This window comes from Watersipora subatra, chromosome 10, assembly GCF_963576615.1.
Source record: "Watersipora subatra chromosome 10, tzWatSuba1.1, whole genome shotgun sequence".
NCBI lineage: Eukaryota > Metazoa > Bryozoa > Gymnolaemata > Cheilostomatida > Watersiporidae > Watersipora > Watersipora subatra.
In genome coordinates, this window is record NC_088717.1 from 17998287 (window position 1) to 18019643 (window position 21357).

The 21357-nt window shown below is 34.4% G+C and overlaps 1 protein-coding gene across 3 annotated transcripts in view; it reads right to left on the reverse strand.

Moving 5' to 3' along the window:
* Nucleotides 1-4076: 4076 nt before the first annotated feature.
* Nucleotides 4077-21357, reverse strand: part of LOC137406296 (uncharacterized) — a 28752-nt gene continuing 11471 nt past the window's right edge. The window contains exons 2-7 of one of the 3 annotated variants that reach the window (XM_068092845.1): nucleotides 16641-16766; nucleotides 14654-14836; nucleotides 12916-12945; nucleotides 12531-12560; nucleotides 8247-8346; nucleotides 4077-4721 (exon numbers count right to left, since the gene is read on the reverse strand). In XM_068092845.1, coding sequence (XP_067948946.1) covers nucleotides 4592-4721; nucleotides 8247-8346; nucleotides 12531-12560; nucleotides 12916-12945; nucleotides 14654-14836; nucleotides 16641-16766 — 599 coding nt within the window. In that variant the 3' untranslated portion in view covers nucleotides 4077-4591. The remainder of the gene's footprint in view (nucleotides 4722-8246; nucleotides 8347-12530; nucleotides 12561-12915; nucleotides 12946-14653; nucleotides 14837-16640; nucleotides 16767-21357) is intronic. The other 2 variants (XM_068092847.1, XM_068092846.1) reach the window with 2 other exon arrangements.

The following is a 21357-nucleotide window of genomic DNA, read 5'->3' on the forward strand; positions in this document are numbered from 1 at the left end:
TCACACCAACTAGAGTACTCTTGTTTCTGACTTTTATTCATTATAGACTTCAATGAATCAGTCAGTACTAATTACTTACCACAATCTTTCAAAACCAGATACAAAAAATCCTTAGACAAATGATTTGCTATTATTGATAAGGCAAATATTGAAAAAATGCTCTGAAAAAGCAAATTTAATTTGAAAAGAAAGGAATTTTTGGTGTAAAATTTAGCTAATAACAAAAGCTAATGCAGCAATAAAAGTGCTATATGAGGGTCAGTTGGTGATCAAATGGGCATCCCCAATCAAGAAGCCATATTTTTAAATGACCAATCAGAGTCGACTAGCTCCTCACTTTTGATTTTGTACCAACATCTGTGATAGGCTGAACATTTAAAAATTGCCGCTTGGTTATGTGACCCTCTGCCTAAGTACTTTTCTGTTTTCTGATTGGTGAGTTTCCTAAAACAATACTATGGCCTCCCAAATACATTCTTTAGTAATGACTGTTTTACAATACATCAACTGTTACATAAACAATGATTAATGGTTGTTCATGGGTAGAAACTGAAAATGCTTACTTCTAGATAGAATATTAATTGTGAGAGTTGGTAGTAGCAGGTATCCAAGTTGCTCAAGAGGTAGATATGGTGTTAACAAGAGACATAATGTACATGCTACAGTGTAAATAATGACCTTGACACCCATGGACTATTTAGAGATAAGTTAATTGGAAACAAAAATAATCATCGCATGAGTTTAACTTGTGCAAGGTTAGTGGAGATGGTTCAGTGTGCAGAGTTCTTGATAAATGATCAAATTGGTTAAATTATCAGCATTGGAATATATTGCAAGATTTGAAAGAAAAACGGCTGACTCACCTCATGCTCTATCGTGCTGTCAAAGTTTTTAGTTACATTGAGAGACGACATAGACGGCCAATGCGACTAGAATGATGGATAACTTTACTCAAACAAGTGGATAACAACTCAAACTTTACAGCAACATTAAACATTCCTTTTATGTCGAAGCAGGAAAACAATTTTCAGTAGAAAGTTTAGCTAATGCAGCAACAACAGCACTGTAAAATGGGCAGTTCGTGACTATTGAGACATAACCAATCAGGAAGCCATAATTATGTGGCTAAACGACCAACCGGAGTCGAATATCTCCTTGCTTATGATTTGGTGTCGATCTCGGAAAATTTAAAAATCACCACCTTGTTATGTGACCATCTACTTAAATACTTTTTTGGTGTATGATTGGTGATTTTCTTAAAGCGAAACTGTAGTCTCCCAAATAGGTACATTATGTAGTAATAACTGTCTTACAATCCATTAGTTGTTATATAAACAATGATTAATATTTATGGAACAGCTAATGTCTTGTAAAACAGCTGTTGTAATGTTTATCTCAGACAATATTAAAGACTAGTTCGGTGATATAATTAACAATAGAATACAACTCCAAAAAGTTTTTCTGGTAGAAGCTATGTCAAAAAGTTAGCATGAAAAATTAATTGCGATGCAATCTCAAAAATTTTCTAGGATTTAAAATTTGCAACAAGATATATGTTTTTATGCCTTGTTAACCTGTTTTTATTAAAAAAATTCCATTTGGTCAAAATTTTATAAGCTCCCAATTTAGCATGATGAATGTATTAATATTTGAATAATTATTAATAATATCTTAATTTTCACGTTAGTGTGTGAGTCTTAGTGTTCATAGAATCTATAAATATAACATGGATGTTTGCTTGGTTAAGTCATTGTCAAGAAGCGCTGGCAGGTGCTTTAACGGTTCCTGTAAGTTCTGTTTAGTAATGACATCAATGCATGACAAGGCTTTATACTTAACATTGCTGTAAAGTATAAAACAGCCTGTATCAACTGAGCTGCAGCATTGGACAGCAAGTATCACATTCTCGCAAAAGTGATCTTCATATTCTTTGGTGGGGCCATTGGAATATCGATAATTAGATTTATATTCATCCACAGGCATTATAACTACGGAGCTTGCTAGTCTGCCAGAAGCAGAGGAGAACTTTGGGGTAAATTTATAGGTATTCATTAAATCGGTTTTTTCTACAGATAAACACTTTTTTTAATGAATTATGATAGTTTTTCAGTGTTTGCAGGCAATAATGTAAATAAAGCTGACCTTGAGCTTGACATTCATCATAGAGCGTAATAGCACTTGAACATTTACTCCTAATTTAAAATAGTTTATCTTTAATGCCAGTTTTTGAAGAGCTTTTGAGACAACAAAAAATCCTTTTTGCTTTTTAGGTTGTCAAACTCTAATAGTAAGCACTGAGCTAGCTACGGCCTGTGTATCAATCTGAAAAGTCAAAAGGGTGGGAGTTCTATTCACATTCACAGCATACATTTCTTAGGCTCACTAACCATAGCTATAAGTCCCTTGTAGCTTTACGGTCTCCTAAATTAGTTGGATTGTTTACTTATCATTTACCCTCTTGCTTATAAGTCTATATATAGTGTATGTCTGATTAAATGTATAGTTTTTACTAATTATAGATTTTTTTAGGCTATCTGTCGTTAACTTCTGAGGCTATCAGCTTGATGCCATGGATTGAAATATTTAGTATTAATATGTTAATACATGGAGACGTGTAAAGGATCCACCATAACTTTTTGCTTTACTCCACAAGCAACCAAGAAACTTGAGTACAACAAGCGATGAATATATATATATTTTCTCAAGTTATATATATTATGATACAGCCTCACCTGAGCTCATTTTAGACGTATACTTTTGGTGAGCTACACCCCTCGACCGCAGAAGCCGACTCGGTGGCTGACCGTTGATCCTACTGTGTGTCACCCTTCTGACTGAGCCGAGGACTGGCTCTGTCTCTCCTTCAGCCTTGGGCATTGTCTCTCTCATACCAGAGGTCCAGCGGCAAACCACACTACCAACTACACTACTCAACTACCTTGCTACGGAATAATTGTGCATACACTTATTACTTGTGACCTTTCAGGTACATGGGACTGCCAGGGTACTAGTTATATTCAACTGTAAGACAACTCTAAAACCTCTTTAATCTAATCCATAAGATTGATTGACACTCTACCAACCAGGCGTGAGCTCTTTAAGCTTTCAGACAATATTAAATATTAAAAAAAGCACTAACAAAATTTTATATCAAGCAAGGAAAGGGTAAGAAAGGTTAAAAAATCCACAAGTATCATCAATAATCTCATACTTCCAAACTTATTTCATTAACATTTAAAATCATACCGTATAACATGAGAATTATCACAAGTGCAGAAAAAGATGGTAATGCATATGCATTCATTAAACGTTTTTACTTCAAAAGAGTTTCAGTGAAAGAGATAAGTGGGTGGTGTAAGGAACCGAGTAGGAGTTCACTATTATTGCAGCAGAAAATTTGATAGATAGCTTTTGGCAAAGCTGCTGCAATTTTATTTTCATTCATACGCCTTGCGCTGCCTGACTGTAAAATACTTCAAGTAGGTCAAAAATCTATTAAGTATTCATTCATATGGAAATTTGATTGCTTTTTCATTTTGAGTTGTTTGCAATTGGTCACTTGTTTAAACAGCATAATTGTTCTAAAACTCCATGTGAGACTTGTATGATCAACAATTAACTTAGCTAACTGCCAACATTTCAAGAGCAACATATTATATATTAAGTATGAAGGGCATTTAATTGGAGTTGTGTCCACTACTATATATGTAACCAACAGTTTTCTTTCAGTGGTTTCATAGAAAAAACTTGATGTCAAGAGTATTTTATAATACAATATATTCTTGACCTACACGCAGGCTGTTAATTTTTAGTAAGATGAAGCTCGAAAAACTCCCAACTGTTGGTCTCCATTTTAATACTTTTCACGTTGATTATTAAATATTCAACTTGCTAATTTTTGTTTAGCTGTACACATGCTTATTAACATATTTAAAGTCAGAGTTGTCTCACCCTTATTAGGACATGAGAAGGCAGAGTAGCATGAGGGCACAACTCTCAGCCGCAGTACTATCACAATGCATTTAAAAAGCTTGTCTATTACCATTTCAAAGTACCGAAGCTATAAAACAATGTGCTCAGGGTATAGTGGCCATATTTAGTGACAGAATACAAAACTTAGTTGTGTCATTACTACTTTGTACAAAATAACATGGTTCATACTGAAACTATGCTTCACCGCTGAGTTTTATTTATAGACTTCGTGCATTTATAGCGGGTCACTCTATTTCACTAAATTTCTCTAATATTTTAGCGCCGTTTAAAATGGAATGCATGTACATGTATGTAAAAGCAGGCTATGGCAGCAAATAAAACAGATAAGATATAATCAGAATAAAACTACAGGACACTATCTTGATAAATAATGGTGGCTTTTCAGCCAACTAAAAAGCAATAAATGGCATCAGTGTTTGTGTAGTCATTATCTTCAAAATGAGGTATATAATAGCGAGAAGTGGTGCAAAACCACACTAAAGTCCTTCCTATTCTGTCCTTAACATAAATCAGAAATACAAAGTAAAGGTTATACATCTCAACAGCTCTGAACCAAAAAGTATACTCGATTGACTCATCTATTGCAGTAAAGCAATTGTTATTGCACACACAGTTCGTAGGATGGTGGAGGTTCAGAGCTGTCCTTTACGATGGTCTGAGTGTTGCTTTCTATCATTGGTGCTGAAGATTGTGGACCTGTTTCATGTTCAGCTGCTGACTCAAACATCCTGCAACCAATTAGTAGAAATTATTAGTAGTTACTAGAATATTTCAGCAGTTTTTATCAGCCATCGGTCGCTACTGTTGTTCAGCAGTTGTAGTTCACAGAAGTTTGTAAAAATAACTAAAAGTTAGTAATAGCTATCAGTAGCTAGTAGTAGTTATCAGTAGTTATAGTAATAGTAGCTATCAGTAGCTAGTAGTAGTTATCAGTAGTTATAGTAGTAATCAGTAGTTAGTAGTAGTTATCAGTAGTTATAGTAATAGTTATCAGTGCCTAGTAGTTGTTATCAGTAGCTAGTAGTTGTTATTAGTACCTAGTAGTAATTATCAGTAGCTAGTAGCTCTTATCAATAGTTATTACTAACTAGTAGTAGTTAGTGGTAGTTACAGTAGTTCTTACAGTTATATTATGTCCGTGTAGTTACAGTAATCATTGGTAGTTTATAGTAGTTATCAGTATTTATGAATATTTAGTGGTATTAATCAGTTGTTTTAACTATATTGTCAGTTATATTATAGTTGTTATTAGTTATTAGTATTTAGTAGTAGCTACATTAGGTATAGTAGTTATAGTAGTAGTTAACAGTAGTTACCAGTAGTTACAAATACTTAATAGTAACTATTAGTAATGAATAGTTAGTATTAAGTTATTAGTTATTATAGTAGTTAGTAGCAGTTGATAAGATTTAATTATAGCCACAGCAATCTTCTCATGTGATATTGAGCACATTTTACAACTTATTAGGAGCAAATTTAAGCAAGCCATTGCTTTTCATCTACAAACTCACTGAACAGACAGTGTTGGTTAGAGACACAATAACAAGATGACGCAAGGCTGCTGTGGTAAAAGCCAGCCAGACTGAACACCGAGACACCAGCCAAAAGCCACACACTGCGGAGCTGATCAAACAAGCATGATGATCCGGAGCATAGAGGGGGAGGCCACTACGAGAGAAGCATTCTATAAGGAAAGCGACTTTGCAGACGAGACAGACTATCCAATCCTGGGCGCTATTCTTGTATATGGTAATATATTTATGCTCCAGATATATTATCACGCAATAATCACTCGCTATTGGTGAAACCTCAGGATTGTTGGTGTCATTGGCAAAGCAATTGGATTCCAGCTAAGTTGCTAAACTAAACAAAATCTAGATTTTATTTTCACTGCCAAATGGCAAGCCTCAGCGACCTACTAAGACTCTATCTCTGTTTTCAGTTGCTTGGATTCAATTCTAGTGAAATAATCATCTAGTACTTCTCTTCAACTTTTAATGTTGATTTTGACTGGCATTTTGTTACTTGTTTTATATTTAAAGTCTCAGATGACATGACACAGTATTCTACAAATGACAACTCTCAACTCAGAATGTCAGCAGGGTAGGGCAACTGCGGGAAACAATACAGAATATCAAGCCAAGTTTTGTTGGAATAGAAAAGGAGAATACATTCTATTAACCAGCCTGATTGATTTGACCGGGCATTTGATTTTAGCTTCTGCTCTTAGATACCTCTGTTTTTCTTATTATAATTGATGTTGTTAGCCTATCCAAAAAGGTGTGGCATGAACATTTTATGGGCTTTAAACACTAATAAATGGTTAAAATTTTATTGAACTGTCATGGTATAAAAATTATAGAGTAGGCAGCATTAATTGTGCAGAGTGCAGTATGTTGACATATCATTGCATAAAGGGAAAACCTATGCAAGCAAATCTAATGGGGTTTAATCTAACTTTCTTAGCAATGCATTCCTAAAAACCTAAGCGAAAACATGTTGCACCGTCTACCAATTTCTGAACAAGCCGTAGGCTACCTCAAGCAAAGAATACTTATTTTGTGGAATAAGTATTTTTCCACAAAATACTAGGGTAAAAGAACAGTAAGCGGGAATGATGGTTAGATTTAATAATTCTTTTAGTCAAATAAGTAGCTAATTATCTTTACTGTAATAAAGTGGTGCCCATCCATCAAAAATCAGGGTCAGAGGTAGAGACAAAATCTGCGGAAAATCGGATTCAAACTCATGACATTCGTCATTGTGGACTGACACTTGAAAACCTTCGCCAATAAACCGCCTTGAATGTTTCAAGAATTATTGTGCAGATACATGCATATATTATCTGCGCTGTATCTTTACATCTAATGATCTCTCACAACACACAAGACTACCAGACTACTAGTAGCAATCTTAACTAAAGTGAGAGCTAGATCCGCCTATCTGATGATCTCTCACGACACACAAGACTACCAGACTACTAGTAGCAATCTTAACTAAAGTGAGAGCTAAATCCGTTCACCTGATGATCTCTCACAACTTGTGAGAGATTACCAGACTACCAGACTACGAGTAACAATCTTCACTAAAGTGAGAGCTAGATCTGTTCATCTGATGATCTCTCCCTACACACAAGACTACCTGACTCCTAGTACCAATCTTAACTAAAGTGAGAGCTAGATCCGCCCATCTGATGATCTCTCCCTACACACAAGACTACCAGACTACTGGTAACAATCTTCACTAAAGTGAGAGCTAGATCCGTTCATCTGATGATCTCTCCCTATATACATGACTACCAGACTACTAGTAACAATCTTAACTAAAGTAAAAGCTATCTGAAAGCAAAGTTGAAGGTTGCGAAAAGATTGCATCCTATGAAATACAAACTCGTAACATTAACAGCACCAATAGCTTCAATAATTTATGAGCTGTAATTACCTTGGGCTAGTGCTCATGTGCTAGCATTTGAAACTATTACTAACTATTATGCTGGCAGTTATGTGTGCCATGAAAGATCGTCAGATGTAATAACTATGTGTACAATTATTCTTTAATTTGGCAAAGTGGTTTAGGGGAGCAGTTGGTACCCTGCTTAGCCGCAAAATGGATTTATCCGAGATTGCATGTGAAACAGTATTTTTTTCCTAACGTACTGAGTGTGGTTTCGGACAGACAGACAAACACGACTCTTATTATAGTAAAGATTGTTTCACGGGAAGACTACTCCTGATTGAAACAAAGTTATCTGTTTTGTTAATAATCCTTCGTTTTTTCGTGACGTCATTTTATCGTTGTCGGCCATCTTTATAGACAATTTTATCGTTAAAAACACAAAGCTTTTGCAATGATTATTTGAAAACAATGTTTTTGTTTGCAATTTTTTTATTACAGTATCAAAAAAACACCTAAATGTATTAGTAAACAAAAGAAAAACGATCGTTTTCTACAAAAAAGGCGGCTTTTTCGAGCGCATGTGCAAACGACCTGATGACGCCAAAAAAAAACGATGGATTCTTTGAACTGGCCGATGAGTTGTTTTAATATAGTTGAAATCTATTACTTCATGTGATGTCATGCCATGTCACGTCATGTTTTAAAATGACATGATGGAATCTGATGTGGCATGACACTACATGACCCAATACGCCAGTTGGTCAGTGATGTAGACAGGCGCCTACTAAAAACACAGTCCACGTAACTAGAATTTATATGCATCTCTAAAAATAGGAATATATATAAATCAACCATACCGTAGTTCTCTCCTCCTTCTAAAGAAGCGGTTGACAGTAACAGCTATGATTAAAAGCAGCACAAGGACAGCTGCTACTACTCCTATGATGATTCCCAGAGCTGTAAAATTAATAACCAACTTAATGAGCCTTGCATGGGAAAGCTTGGAAAACACAATCCCCTAGTCGGCTGTTATGTGACGGGATAAGAGAGCTTTTAATTCATGGCAAATGATGGCAACAGCAGCAAAGAAGGGTGGCAGGTCGCACCTCACATAACGGTATTTTTTATACACTTTGTTTTACTAAAAACTTTATTATATATTCTATTATTACTATTAAAACTTTTCTTCTTCACATTAATCCCAGTTGCCTCAGGTAGAGCTTGTGGACTTATGGTGGGTGAGTGATATGTGATATTGTGTCTGTGGTTTGTCCTTTCTGTTATAAGGTTTGGGAGGTGATAAAATAGTTTGTACAGACAAAGTTACAGACACGGTGGAAGGGTTTGTGATGGAGGTATTAAGTCTGCGCTCTATAAAATGGTATGAGACTAATAGTATGAATGCATGCTAAGGACAATCAGTTTCTACATACACGACAGTAAAGAAAGTTCAGTTTAATGTTACTGTTAATATGGGAAGTAATGGAGCCTGTGTGAGTCGAGTAGTGATTAGAGGGTTGTAGTGAAAATTTTTTAGGTGCTGCTATGTCATGTAATAAGATTTAGTCTTTAGTTTCAAGGTCAGTGTACTTCCTGCTGTCCCTGAGAATGTCTCAGTTTGATGCTTGCATTAGGTCAGTTATGTGATCAAATTTATGAATGTTATGTACTCATCGAAATGCTTTACGATTACAGTGCACCCTCGGGATACAATTAACCTGATATACTGTTTTTTCACCTTATGAAGTTGAACATTGTGAGATTTTCACATCACTATACGAATTTTATTTCCCGATACGATTTTGAGAAAAGTTTCGCCTGACTTAAAATTTGGCGGTCGGTGTGCTCATAACGCACACCAAAATAACAAAGACGCCAAAATACCGTTTGCCACAAACATTTTCAGAACGTTTAGAAGAAAAATGATGACTGATTTCTCTCAGGTCAGCATTCCATGTGGAAAATTTTGGTAAAAGTACATAAGCGAGAGCAAATATTCATTTTTGGTGTTATACTCTCTTTTACTATAAACTTTAAGTCAGCATACGTATATAACTATACATATCTATAGTATATTTAATTCGTTAGCTATGGAATCTGAGACCGATACAAAGGTTATAAAAAGGAAAAATGATTTCCATGTCAACAAAGTTGGAGGTCATAAATAAATAAGGAGGCGCTTGTATTGTTAATATTGTCAAGGAATATGGTCGCAACCAATCAACATTTGCAGTTATTATTAAAACAAGAACTCCATTAAAGCAAGCACAAGGAGGAGCTTAATACTGACGATTTGAAGGAGTTGGAAGGCCATGCACGCGATCAGCATTCAAGAGGAGCAACTCTTTAGTATGGGTGATGACCGAGGAAGTAGAAGATACAGAAAAACCTACATTGGCAGAAATATTTCAACTGTTTAAATTACTGATGTAGACTGGTACATGAAAACATTGTGTGTAACATATATCACTGTTTATCTTCTTTGTGTGGCATGTTTTATTCATTTTATGTTTTATTCATTTCATTTTGATTTCATGTTTTATTTTCTTGTTTAACCATGTCTTTGCAGTTGAGCCTGTTCTCTACTACGTAAATACAATTAATCATATGTATGTAAGTCATATATAACTAGCTACTCAAAATAGTTGACACATCTACATTACTTTCTGGAACTTGCTAAAGCCCTGTTCTCTAGGGTATAAATACGTACAAACTCTGTATGTATAGTTACATTGATTCTTGTGCACATTTCATACAAGACAAACTACTGTACAACCTTCTCCGAATCTTTTACAAGCGTTAGCTAGCTAGCAATTTTCTGCATCGCACCAGCAATTTTTTTTAAACCAGTAGAAAAATTAGACAGGAATGGACAACTTCTTTTACCTTTTACTCCAAAGGTATGTACATCCTGTATAGAAAATAAAATTTCATTTTCTTTTCGGTAGCCATTAAACGGTCAAGTGTGCGAGAGGCCGCTTTAGATAACTGCATCGCTTGGCTTTTCTTATTGAATTAGGTTGAAAAAGGTTTCAACCAGACACGCTAAATTTTATAGTGAAAGTGAAGATAGAAACTGCTGAAGGGTAAAATTTTGTGATAAAAAGTTGAAATTCAGTAAAATAGTTCAAAATACATACTAAAACTTAGTTTTAAGTGTGGGTTTAGCAAGCTGAACTTACTTGAAGTGAATTCAAAGTTTATGTTATGCGTACATTTTGAAGGTAAGAACTCCTTACCGTACGTACTGCAATTGGTACATATTATAATTTTGCATTTTATTGCAGATCATAATCATTAAAATACACTAAATTCAATACAATTACTGTAGGTAACGATAATTACTAAAGTTAACATACTATTTTGTTGCTAACTGTCAATATGTATATATTTTTTTTATAAAGTTTTGACAATTTTTACCCGGAGATGTTTGCATTGAATAATTACATTGGTCTCCATTCCCCTACATACGAATTTTTCACCATGTGATGCCAACCCTGGAACGGATCAACATCGTATCTCGAGGGTGCACTGTAGTTGGTTCGAGTAAGTTTATATGTTTATGAAGATAGGATGACCAGATTACACAGCTGTATTCTAGAATTTGTAGACATATTGCTTTGTAGGCAAATGATTTGGTTTTTGAAGAAGTAGATTGAAGAGTTCTCATTAAGAGGTATAAGATAGAGTTTGCTTTTGAGACAGTTTTAGTTATGTGTTGGTCAAAGCTCAGTTCTGAATCTATTAGAACACCTATGCATGTGAAGCTTAGGACAGTGGGCAGAGTTGTACCAGTGATGGAATAGGTCAGGGAGGGAGAATTTTATTAGTATATTCTCATAGCTTGGCATTTAGAAGGGTTAAATATCACCTGTCAGTCATTGGCTCACTGGATCAGTCTATCTACATATAAGTTATCCGAAAGTTTTGCTATGTCATAAGAATCAGCGATGGAACTGTAAAGTAGGGCATCATCTGCAAAAAGTCGGATTTTAGAATTATGTTGAATGGATGAGGGCAGGTCATTAATAAAGAGGAAGACAAGTAGACCAAGGACAGATCCTTGAGGAACTGCTGATGTTACTTGGTGATGGGATGATAGAATAACATTAGCAAGCACTCTAAAGTTGTTTGTCAAGCCAGGCTTTAATCCAGTTTACAATGAGGTGGTTAAACCCATAACTTATTAATTTATGAATAAGCTTAGAGTGGCTTACTACATCAAAGTATTTTTGAGAAGTCTAAAATGATGGCACCTGTAGGAATGTCAAGGTCATAGATATCTATAAAATTGCATAAAGTTGTTAGTAACTGGCTGGGATAGCTTCTCCCTGACCAGAAGCCATGCTGGGTGTCAGATGGGATATTATAATTGTCAATGTGCGAGTGAATATGGTGTGAGACTATGCGTTCAGCAACTTTCGATATGATACTAGTTAGGGCAATGGGTCTATAGTTAGGAGGTGCGGTTCTACTTCCTTTTTTGTAGATCGGGATCACATTAGCTGTCCGCCAATCAGTACGGACTTGACCAGACGATAGTGAATAGGCGATAATGATCGATAGAGTCAGTTATGTATGGTGCAAGCAACTTGATGACGGCACATGACAATCCGTCAGGGCTGCCTGATTCTGTGAGATCAAGGGTTAGTAGCTGCTTTGTCAAGCCATCTGAATTGATATTTATGTTTAGACGCTTTTTGGGGATAGGTATTAGGTAAAGTGTAAAAAGGTTTTTCATCATCAGTGGTGAAAACTGATTTAAAAGCTTCAGTGACGCATTCTGCCATAGCCGCTCGAGAGTATAATGGCAAACTTTCAAATTTGTTTTTAAATAACAAACTCTGTTTAGGTTATTTAAAAACAATTTTAGAAAATTTTCATTCTTGCCATATATGTTATCATGACCGTGAATAGAATTATGTTTTTGAAAGCACCTGCTAGCACTTGCCAAAATCAACAATGATTCCTGTAATTTTCAACCGCTCTTAAATAAGACAAACTAGCAGCCAACATTTAGCCTTTTGTCAGGAATAAAGAAAGATGGCTAGGCACCATGCTCCTGGTGATTAATTGTTACTAATGTCATTTTTACCAAACATAAAATATCAAGACTATTTAGTTGAAAATAAATCACTTACTGGCATTTTTTCCTGAAGATGTCTTGACAGCTGAAAATAATAAGAACACAAATAAAGTATTTTCAACAATTGTTGTTCTGTTTAGCTAAGCAAACGACACTATTTACTACACTTTTACTAACACTGAAGTCTTTCTAAACCAGCACATGTTTAAAATCTACGCATTTCATTAGAGCACTTGTCGTATTCATAAAAAATTATTAATCGAACATGTGTTGAATCATTCGTTAATCAATTTATTAGTTGGTAGCCCTCATAATTTTTGAGTGAATTATACACAAGTTAGCAAGTGATCAAGTTAACAAGCACACAAACAAGAATAAATAAACAAGTAAATAAATAAATAAATGACTGCATTAGGTGCATGTTCGCCAGTCTTACTCACGTGGAGGTGGTGCCAGGTCACGCCATTGAACTAAAATAAAATAAAACAAACAATGGTTTGACTTTGTCTAGATTATACCAGCTACGTATTACTTGGTTGGTGATCTCAGTGTAATAAATACTAAGTGACTGGGTAGATCTCTGTTACTTATCTCCTTAAGGTACCTTCTGTGGAAGAAAAAGAGTGCAAAATACTTTATACAGCGGACGGACAGTTTAACAAAGAATACTAGTCAACTTGAAGAATAAAAAATGTAAATTAACATAACTTGTTTATATATATTTATGCAAATTGTATGTAATATACTTTAATTTCATCATCAGTTGTTACAATAAGGTTTTTTACTTTCGCACATTCAAGGCTTTTTTTCTCGTTAGTTTCACATTCTTCCTATTCATAACTGCTAAATGGCTTTAGAGACTTTTTAAAGAGCTTGTCTGAAGTTGTCTGCTCATACTTTTTATTATTAAATTTGTTGTTTCAATTTCAAGAAAAAGCCTATTCTCACTGATGCTACCAATTGCAATAGTCTTATAAAAATCCATGGTTAAAAAACTAAAAGGAAATCATAAAATGCATTTTAGTATTATTTAAGTAGCGTAGAACCAAGCCATCTAATAGACAACTGCCTATATGTATTGACTAGTGGAATGGCCGGCATTGCACGGGTACCGAAAGGTTTTCGCAAAAAAAATTTATGTTCAATCAACATATACAACATATACCATTCTACCTTTAAAATAAGGATGTCTTTTTATTTCTGTGTGCTATACAGACATATATTTATAGCTTTTCGGGAAAATCTGGGCACGTATTTTTTTATGGTAGTTCAAGAGTGTTAACCGATCGCCATAAAATATTGACAGACGTAAAAAGCACGTCCACAATTATTCTATAGAATGACAAGGTGGCTGCGTGGCGTAGTGGTTAGTTCGCTTGTCGGCAAAATGAGTGTTTCCGAATTCAATTCCAGTATGAAGCAGTTTTTTCCTACGAATTTAATGGCTATAACTGGACATACAACAAACAAATAAAACACTCAGATTTATATATACAGATTACAAAACTGAAATGTTTCAAGAAACTCTGAATATTGTACATTTCTTCACTTAAACTGCCCATTAAAGTTGAACTTACAAAAGGTTTTTGAAGATTTTATTAGAAAGTATCGATATTCTTCTATCATTCACGGCTGTTTTTGATGTTTGAGGTGATCTGACTGACAGGATGTTTCAAGATTAAAATTGACAAAACTTGATTGTGGTTAAAATGATCAGGAGAAATATACATTCTGAAATGACATCAATAGTTACTAGTGTTGCCATGGTTGATATCGGCTATTGAGTACCAGTCGCAACGTTACGCGCCTGTCTTCTGCCCATCTCTTTGCAACCATAGATGTCAATCACACTATTGCTTGATCTGTAAATTTTAAGTACGATCCAGTTTTGTTGATTTTAATTTTGAAACATCCTGACAGTTAGATCATCTGAATATGAAAAATAGTCACAAATGATAGAAAAATATTTATACCTTTTGTTAGAATTTACCAAAATTTGGTGAACTTCATTTTTAGTCTCGCAACAATCTGGTTGAGACAATATTTTCAATTTGTAGTTCATTTCATGGGCCAGCGATAAAGATTACAAACACATTTCTGACATGTTTCAGCAGGTCCTGTTAGTTACCAGCAACTTAGTTTAGTTTTTACCAGGAACTAATATCAGGATGTACGTACCTTTTGTGCAATTACCGTAAGCAACCCTCTCAAAATCTTCCTTTTCTTGCCAGACAAATACACATAGATTTAAAATATCTTGATACCAGTTGATTGTCCCTTCATAAATATATATGTGATATACAATCCACCAAGGAGCATTGACATCTAAGCTTGGAGTGATCGTTGCATATAGATGAATACCTGTAAATAGAGTATGACATGAATTATAACATGAAATCTACTGCTTCCCTATTTTAACTAGTTAATGCCAAGTGAATTTCCAATAGTTATTACATTTAAAACAACTTTGAAATTTAAGAAAGTTATTTTATGTTAGAAAACTCGCGATACCCACTTAAATATAGCTATGCAAATGTGGATCAATTGGTGTTTGTGTTGGCCAGCAAGCCTCCATCGTCAAGAGAGCCTAAAGAAGCTGGGTAATGGGTGTGATAAGAACGGCTTAGCCTTGTGGTTATGCACGCTCGATAGAAGACTTGTGATTTGAATGCCACGAGTTGAAATCCAGTGCCTGTGGATTTATCAATGCTAGATTTTAATTGCTATAACAGAACTGGGTTTAACAGAGAAATAAACAAAGAAATATAGATTTATAATAGACGCTCCTACAACATAAATAATCCATTCCAGGAATGTGTACGTTGTAACAACAGTAAAATACATGTAAATTGCCGAATCCGTTCCAAGATATTATCAAACTCATTCCTTTGGTCGTGCAAAAAGGGGAAAACTTGACTTAATTTTTCTAATTTGTGGGCTTTACTGTAACTGCAGTATTATTAGCAATGGCCAGTTCTCAAATTCGATTTGAATGCTACTCAATTTCGCCACAATTACGAGAGAAAAACGACGCGCGTATAAAGCTATATCTATTACTAGTTGTGCCTACCGGCGTTGCCCGGGTATTAAAAATTAGCTTATAAACAATGAGAAGTGATGAGAGTTGCTCTAACTTGCTATTAGCCTGGCACATTGTCAATGGAAAATGGTATTAAAATCAACTTATTAACAATGAGAGGTAATGAGAGTTGCCTGTGACTTGCTGACAGGCAACTCTCCAGCAAGTGGCAGGTCATTGCCAAGTGGCCTGGCACATTGCCAATAAAAATTCCAGTACGATTGCAATAAGCGCTAGGAATCTAATGACAGTATGCCACTACGTTGGGTCAGCGTTGTCCAGCTACAAATATTCTAATAATAGCTATAGCTGGACATACCGAAAACAGAAAACGGACATACTTTGAAAAATATATACATGTATAAAGATTATAAAACTGAAATGTTTCAGGAAACTGAATGTTGTACGCTTCTTCACTTCAATGGTCCATTAAAGATGAAGCTCGGGTTCTTTGTCACCGTTAATTACAATAGTAAACTCAAAGGTATATAGAAGCCATTTAATCATTGGTTACATTACGACCAATTAGGTACAGACAACACCGCTTGTCCGAACTAATTCTGACTGGGCCATGTTCGGACATGGAAAAAAAACTGACACTGAAATCTGGTAAATAAATGCAAACTAAAGGAACAAAACTCTTCCACAGGAATTTGGAAACACTGGCAAGGCAGGTGAAAGACTGACAGAAAGCTCATGCACACGCTTTACATGCAACGTCTGTCACGACAGCAACCTATTGGTCAAAGTCGTCAATCTCCGAACAGACACATCTGCATCGGCCAGGGAAGTTACATGCACAATTAAAATTTTCAATATGAGAAGTCCGAAGAAGCGAAGGTCGATTGCACACTCTAATTGTTGATTACTGTTACTTACTGTTGATTACAGTGAAACTACATGTAGGTTTCACTGTAATTGTTTATTACAGTGAAACCCATATGATATGCAGACAATTAAAGAGAATTCATTTATCAATTGCGAGCAATATGTAAAGCCTGGTTCCCATATCTATTAACAACGTATATGGGAACTAGGCTTAAAGGATGACAATGGCTTGTAAACTAACTGCTATGAGTTGACTACCTTCATCACTCATGTTCCGCCACTCCATTTGAATATCCGTACAATTTGATCCATTCCTATAGACATCCTTTTTAGATGCTCCCTTATACAGACAAATACTAGCTGTCTTCAACTGAGCTTCTTCATCTACAAACAATAGAGCATTAGTGTAATCTAGGAATAATAGACAAATAGGTTTAAGTCTAACCACATACTCCACTTTGTTATCATTGTACTTCATTCAGATGTCTATGAGAACTTTAGCAGCAGTTGTCTTTCCATGTTGATAACCACCAAAACTGCAGAAAGTGCACTTATTTTCAATGTGATTTTTGAAGTATTGATGGTTTTACACTGATTTCATGCAAGTAGCAAGCTTCTGTTATTTTTAATGTAGTCTATTTTTATATGAACAGACTCTACTTCCTGAACTTTGTACTTACAACATGTCAAGGTGATGGTTGTTTACTAGTTGCTAAGCAACATGGAAAAAAGATGGAAGTTTATAACATATGAATAACATCTGATGAACTATGTCTAACAGCAAGGATAGGCAGCATTGTATTCTATGACAAAACATTGGAAGCCTTTAACACAAGACATTAAAGCCAGTAGACGCTTTCCTAAATCTTAAAATTTAACAAATGGTCGCTATTGAGAACAGGAGTGTGTTTTTGGTCATGTGACCTAGTTGATCGTGTGACCGGATTAGCAGTCAATTTGATAATAAAACTTTAATTAGTTATGTTTCTATTACTTTTGGGACATTGTTTCAATGATTTCTAATTGAAGTGGAATGATTATACACTCATTACCAATCGTGTATATTCACTCCATGTTTTATTATTGTAAACAGCAGAGAACACGTACATGAATATAAGATCAAACACATAGAAAAGATACACGAGAAAAATATACACAGTAACAGGGCCTCTTCTCACTAGTCACAATAAATCAACTTGACATCATACACTATCTGTAAATGGTGCATTTCCTTACGCCTCATTTGCAAAAAGCTATAACATTGTAAACCAACTACTAGCTATGCTACACGCATATGCTGAACTTTGCTAAACTTTACTAAAGTTTGATATGGTGTTTGAATATAAAATCCCAAGAAATTAAAAAAGCAATTTCAGTTTGCAAAATTTCCCTACAACTCACTTATACTACTAGATCAAAGGGACCTGCTCAGTCCTAGCATCCAACTCCATATATATATATATATATATATATATATATATATATATATATATATATATATATATATATATATACCCATATTTCAGAGTTAGGAGTTGAATAAATATATACCAGTTAGGAGGTTTCGGAATATAAGGGATTAGGAGTTAACACAAATATATATGGGTAAGCCTCCTATATGGTCTAATTTATCTACATTGTAGATATATATATATTTATTCACCTCCTAATTATTATATATTTTTATGGAAATTTAAGGAGAATGTGGTATCATACAATATATATTTATCGCCTTATCATACTTTGTATATATGCATACTAGAAAAACTGTCAAAACTTGGAGAATGTCTAGATGGTTGTTGTAAATTACATATCATTTTGAAGGTAAATTAATTCATACCTCAATGAGTAAGCAAAAATAATGATTGCCAGTTAGCAGATTGCTACAAATTACACATAAATTAGAATGTTACCATTGTAACTTATGTAATAGTTACAATGGAAACATTACATAGCATGGCATAGCTTACATACCCTTTAGTAAGATGTCGTAGCTTATATCATTTAGGAGTTTGATATAACTTGTTTCTTTGAGAGGCTGCTCTGATTTACATATAATAAAGTATGTTGCTATAACTTATAAATCACTTGAGAAATTGCTATAATTTGAATTTCATATAGTTGGTAGCAATTATCTATATATCAGTGAGGAGACTGCTATAAGTTATATATTATTTAGGAGGCTGCTGCTATTTATAAATTGTTTTGGAGGTTGCTATAACTTACATATCATTGCAGAGGCTGCTATGAGTTACATATAATTTAGGATGTTGCTATCACTTATATGTAGATCACCTAAGACCTTGCTATAATTTGAATTTTCCATAGTTCATAGCTATTATTTATATATCAGTTAGGAGGCTGCTATGGATTATATATTAATTAGGAGGCTGCTGATATTTATATATCATTTAGGAGGTTGCTATAACTTACATATCATTGCAGAGGCTGCTATGAGTTACATATAATTTAGGATGTTGCTATCACTTATAGATCACCTAAGACCTTGCTATAATTTGAATTTTCCATAGTTGATAGCAATTATTTATATATCAGTTAGGAGGCTGCTATGAATTATATATTAATTAGGAGGCTGCTGATATTTATATATCATTTAGGAGGTTGCTATAACTTACATATCATTGCAGAGGTTGCTATGGGCTACATAGAATTTAGGATGTTGCTATGACTTATAGATCCCGTAAGAGTTTGCTATAATTTGAATTTCATTTAGTTGGTAGCTACTATTTATATATCAGTTAGGAGGCTGCTATGAATTGTATATTATTTAAGAGGTTGCTGCCATTTATATATCATTTAGTAGGTTGCTATAACTTATTTATCTGTTATTATTACTTAACAAACATAATTTATATACTAGTCAGAAGGTTGCATGAAACTATACAACTTGTATCTTATAGCGATATACCTTTCAGATATGTAAAAAGCTATTTAACTTAAATATAGGTTCTAGAGGTACCTATGACATATACAGTGTACATACTTCAGAAGGCTAAGATCGATTATGCACTATGTTAAGAAGGTAACATAACTTGCACACATTAGCTAAGAGGCCATAAAACCTTGTTCTCTTTTAGCAACTTGGACGCATAATGACTTCTCTGACTTATGACATGTCAGAAAAGTAACAAAATTATCTAAAAACACTTGCAACATTTTACTATGGAATCTTCTATATTTTTGTGACTATTGGTGCAATCATGAGTTGTGGGCAAACTGGCCTCTGTTGCACATTTCCTGGTATACTTGTTTTTTTCCAAAATAATTTAATCGTTGTTAAAACTTGCTTATTGTACAGTATGGTAAATTTCAAGGTAGGATGCAGTAAATATGTACATAAAACAACAACAGCCACCATGCTTGATACCAAAAACTCAATTAGTCAAGTACCATAGAATGGTTGTTGCTTAGTCGCCAAACGGAGTAAATTTATTCAGACATCAAGTTTAATGCAATATTACATAAGTGTCAGCAACATGAAGACCCTGCTGCCAGTTTAATTTTGCAGCTTTCTTGAGTAAGTTGCGGGCTCGAGCGTAAGTCATTACTATAATTTTCAAACACCAAACTTTTTTAACAATATCCAACTCTGACATTGTTGGTAGTTTGCCTAAATCTTCCAATCATTGCTTTTTGAACTCTCCAATTTTTTTAGGCTGCATAACTTTCTGCTCACTAAACTAAACGGATAATCTAATTCGTTATTTATCAATATGTTTTATGTTATAGTTTCCGATTCAGTTACATATCGCTGCTGCACTGCATACAAAAATTTAAACAAGTTAGTTGGAAACAATGCATGGACACAACTCAGTTACTGTGATTGTTAAAATGAAACACACACATTTATTTCCTTGCTATGCATATTACCTACAGTAATAATATGAGTTACTTGCACAACATACTTAGTTACTCAATCTAACAATCAATAACAGCAATGTCTTTCTATTCATTTTAAGCCACTCTTAGAAAGTTAAGTAAAAACATTTTCCTGCTCGGGAATGGAACCTGGAGTGTCAGGTTGCAAGACTGTCACGATACCACAACACCATAAAGTGGTTAGATTCCAAACAAGCCCATTGTGTCTATGTAGAACCAAAGGAAACTATTAATTACACATGTAGAGCCAATAAAATTACAATAACATTCCATCCTGAAGGCATTTTCGCTTTTCAAAAAACTTCTTTTTGACTGCAATTTATTGTTAGCAACGATCAGTCGGGCTGAACCCAGCACGGCACCAAATTTTTCCTAACTTTAGATCTCTCGACTTTGGGTAGTTTTATTGATCAATAGTAATACTGAGTGCTATTATTCACATTTTACCAGTAATAATAATGCCCTGCACTGTCAAGCAATTGATAAAACATTCTACTCAGACACATTCACTTTAATTTGGAAAATGACCCAAAAAAGAAATATTTCTCATTGTGTAGTGAATTTCTGATTTTTTAATCATGCACAGCTTCTAGGTAATTTTTTTGGGCTTGTCGGTTTGATAGTAAGTTGTCAGTAAACTGGCTACTGCGGCACATTTTCTTATATTTGGTTTTCTTTAAAAAAATTATTAAATTCATATTACAGCTTGTTTCTTGAATAATACATAATAGTGTACAGTGCAGTACAACAGATAATATCTATTGTCGGTATTGTATTATATATCATAGTCATTGTTTTATGCACATTTTCTGTACATAAAATAATAGCTAAGACTGCTTGATACAAAATAACTATACCAGTGCATTACTGCGGAGTTGGCCTCTTTTAGGCTCCAAAAAGAGCACATTTATTGACAAAAAACGCAATGATAGTAAGAAGGTTCAACAACATAAAAAAAATCAGCAGGCATTTTTTCTTGCAGCTTTCTTTAGCAAGTTGTTGGTTCGAGATCGAATCACCATAACACTTCTGTTAGGCAGCATTGAGTGTATAGCATATTGTATAGATCTTGTTG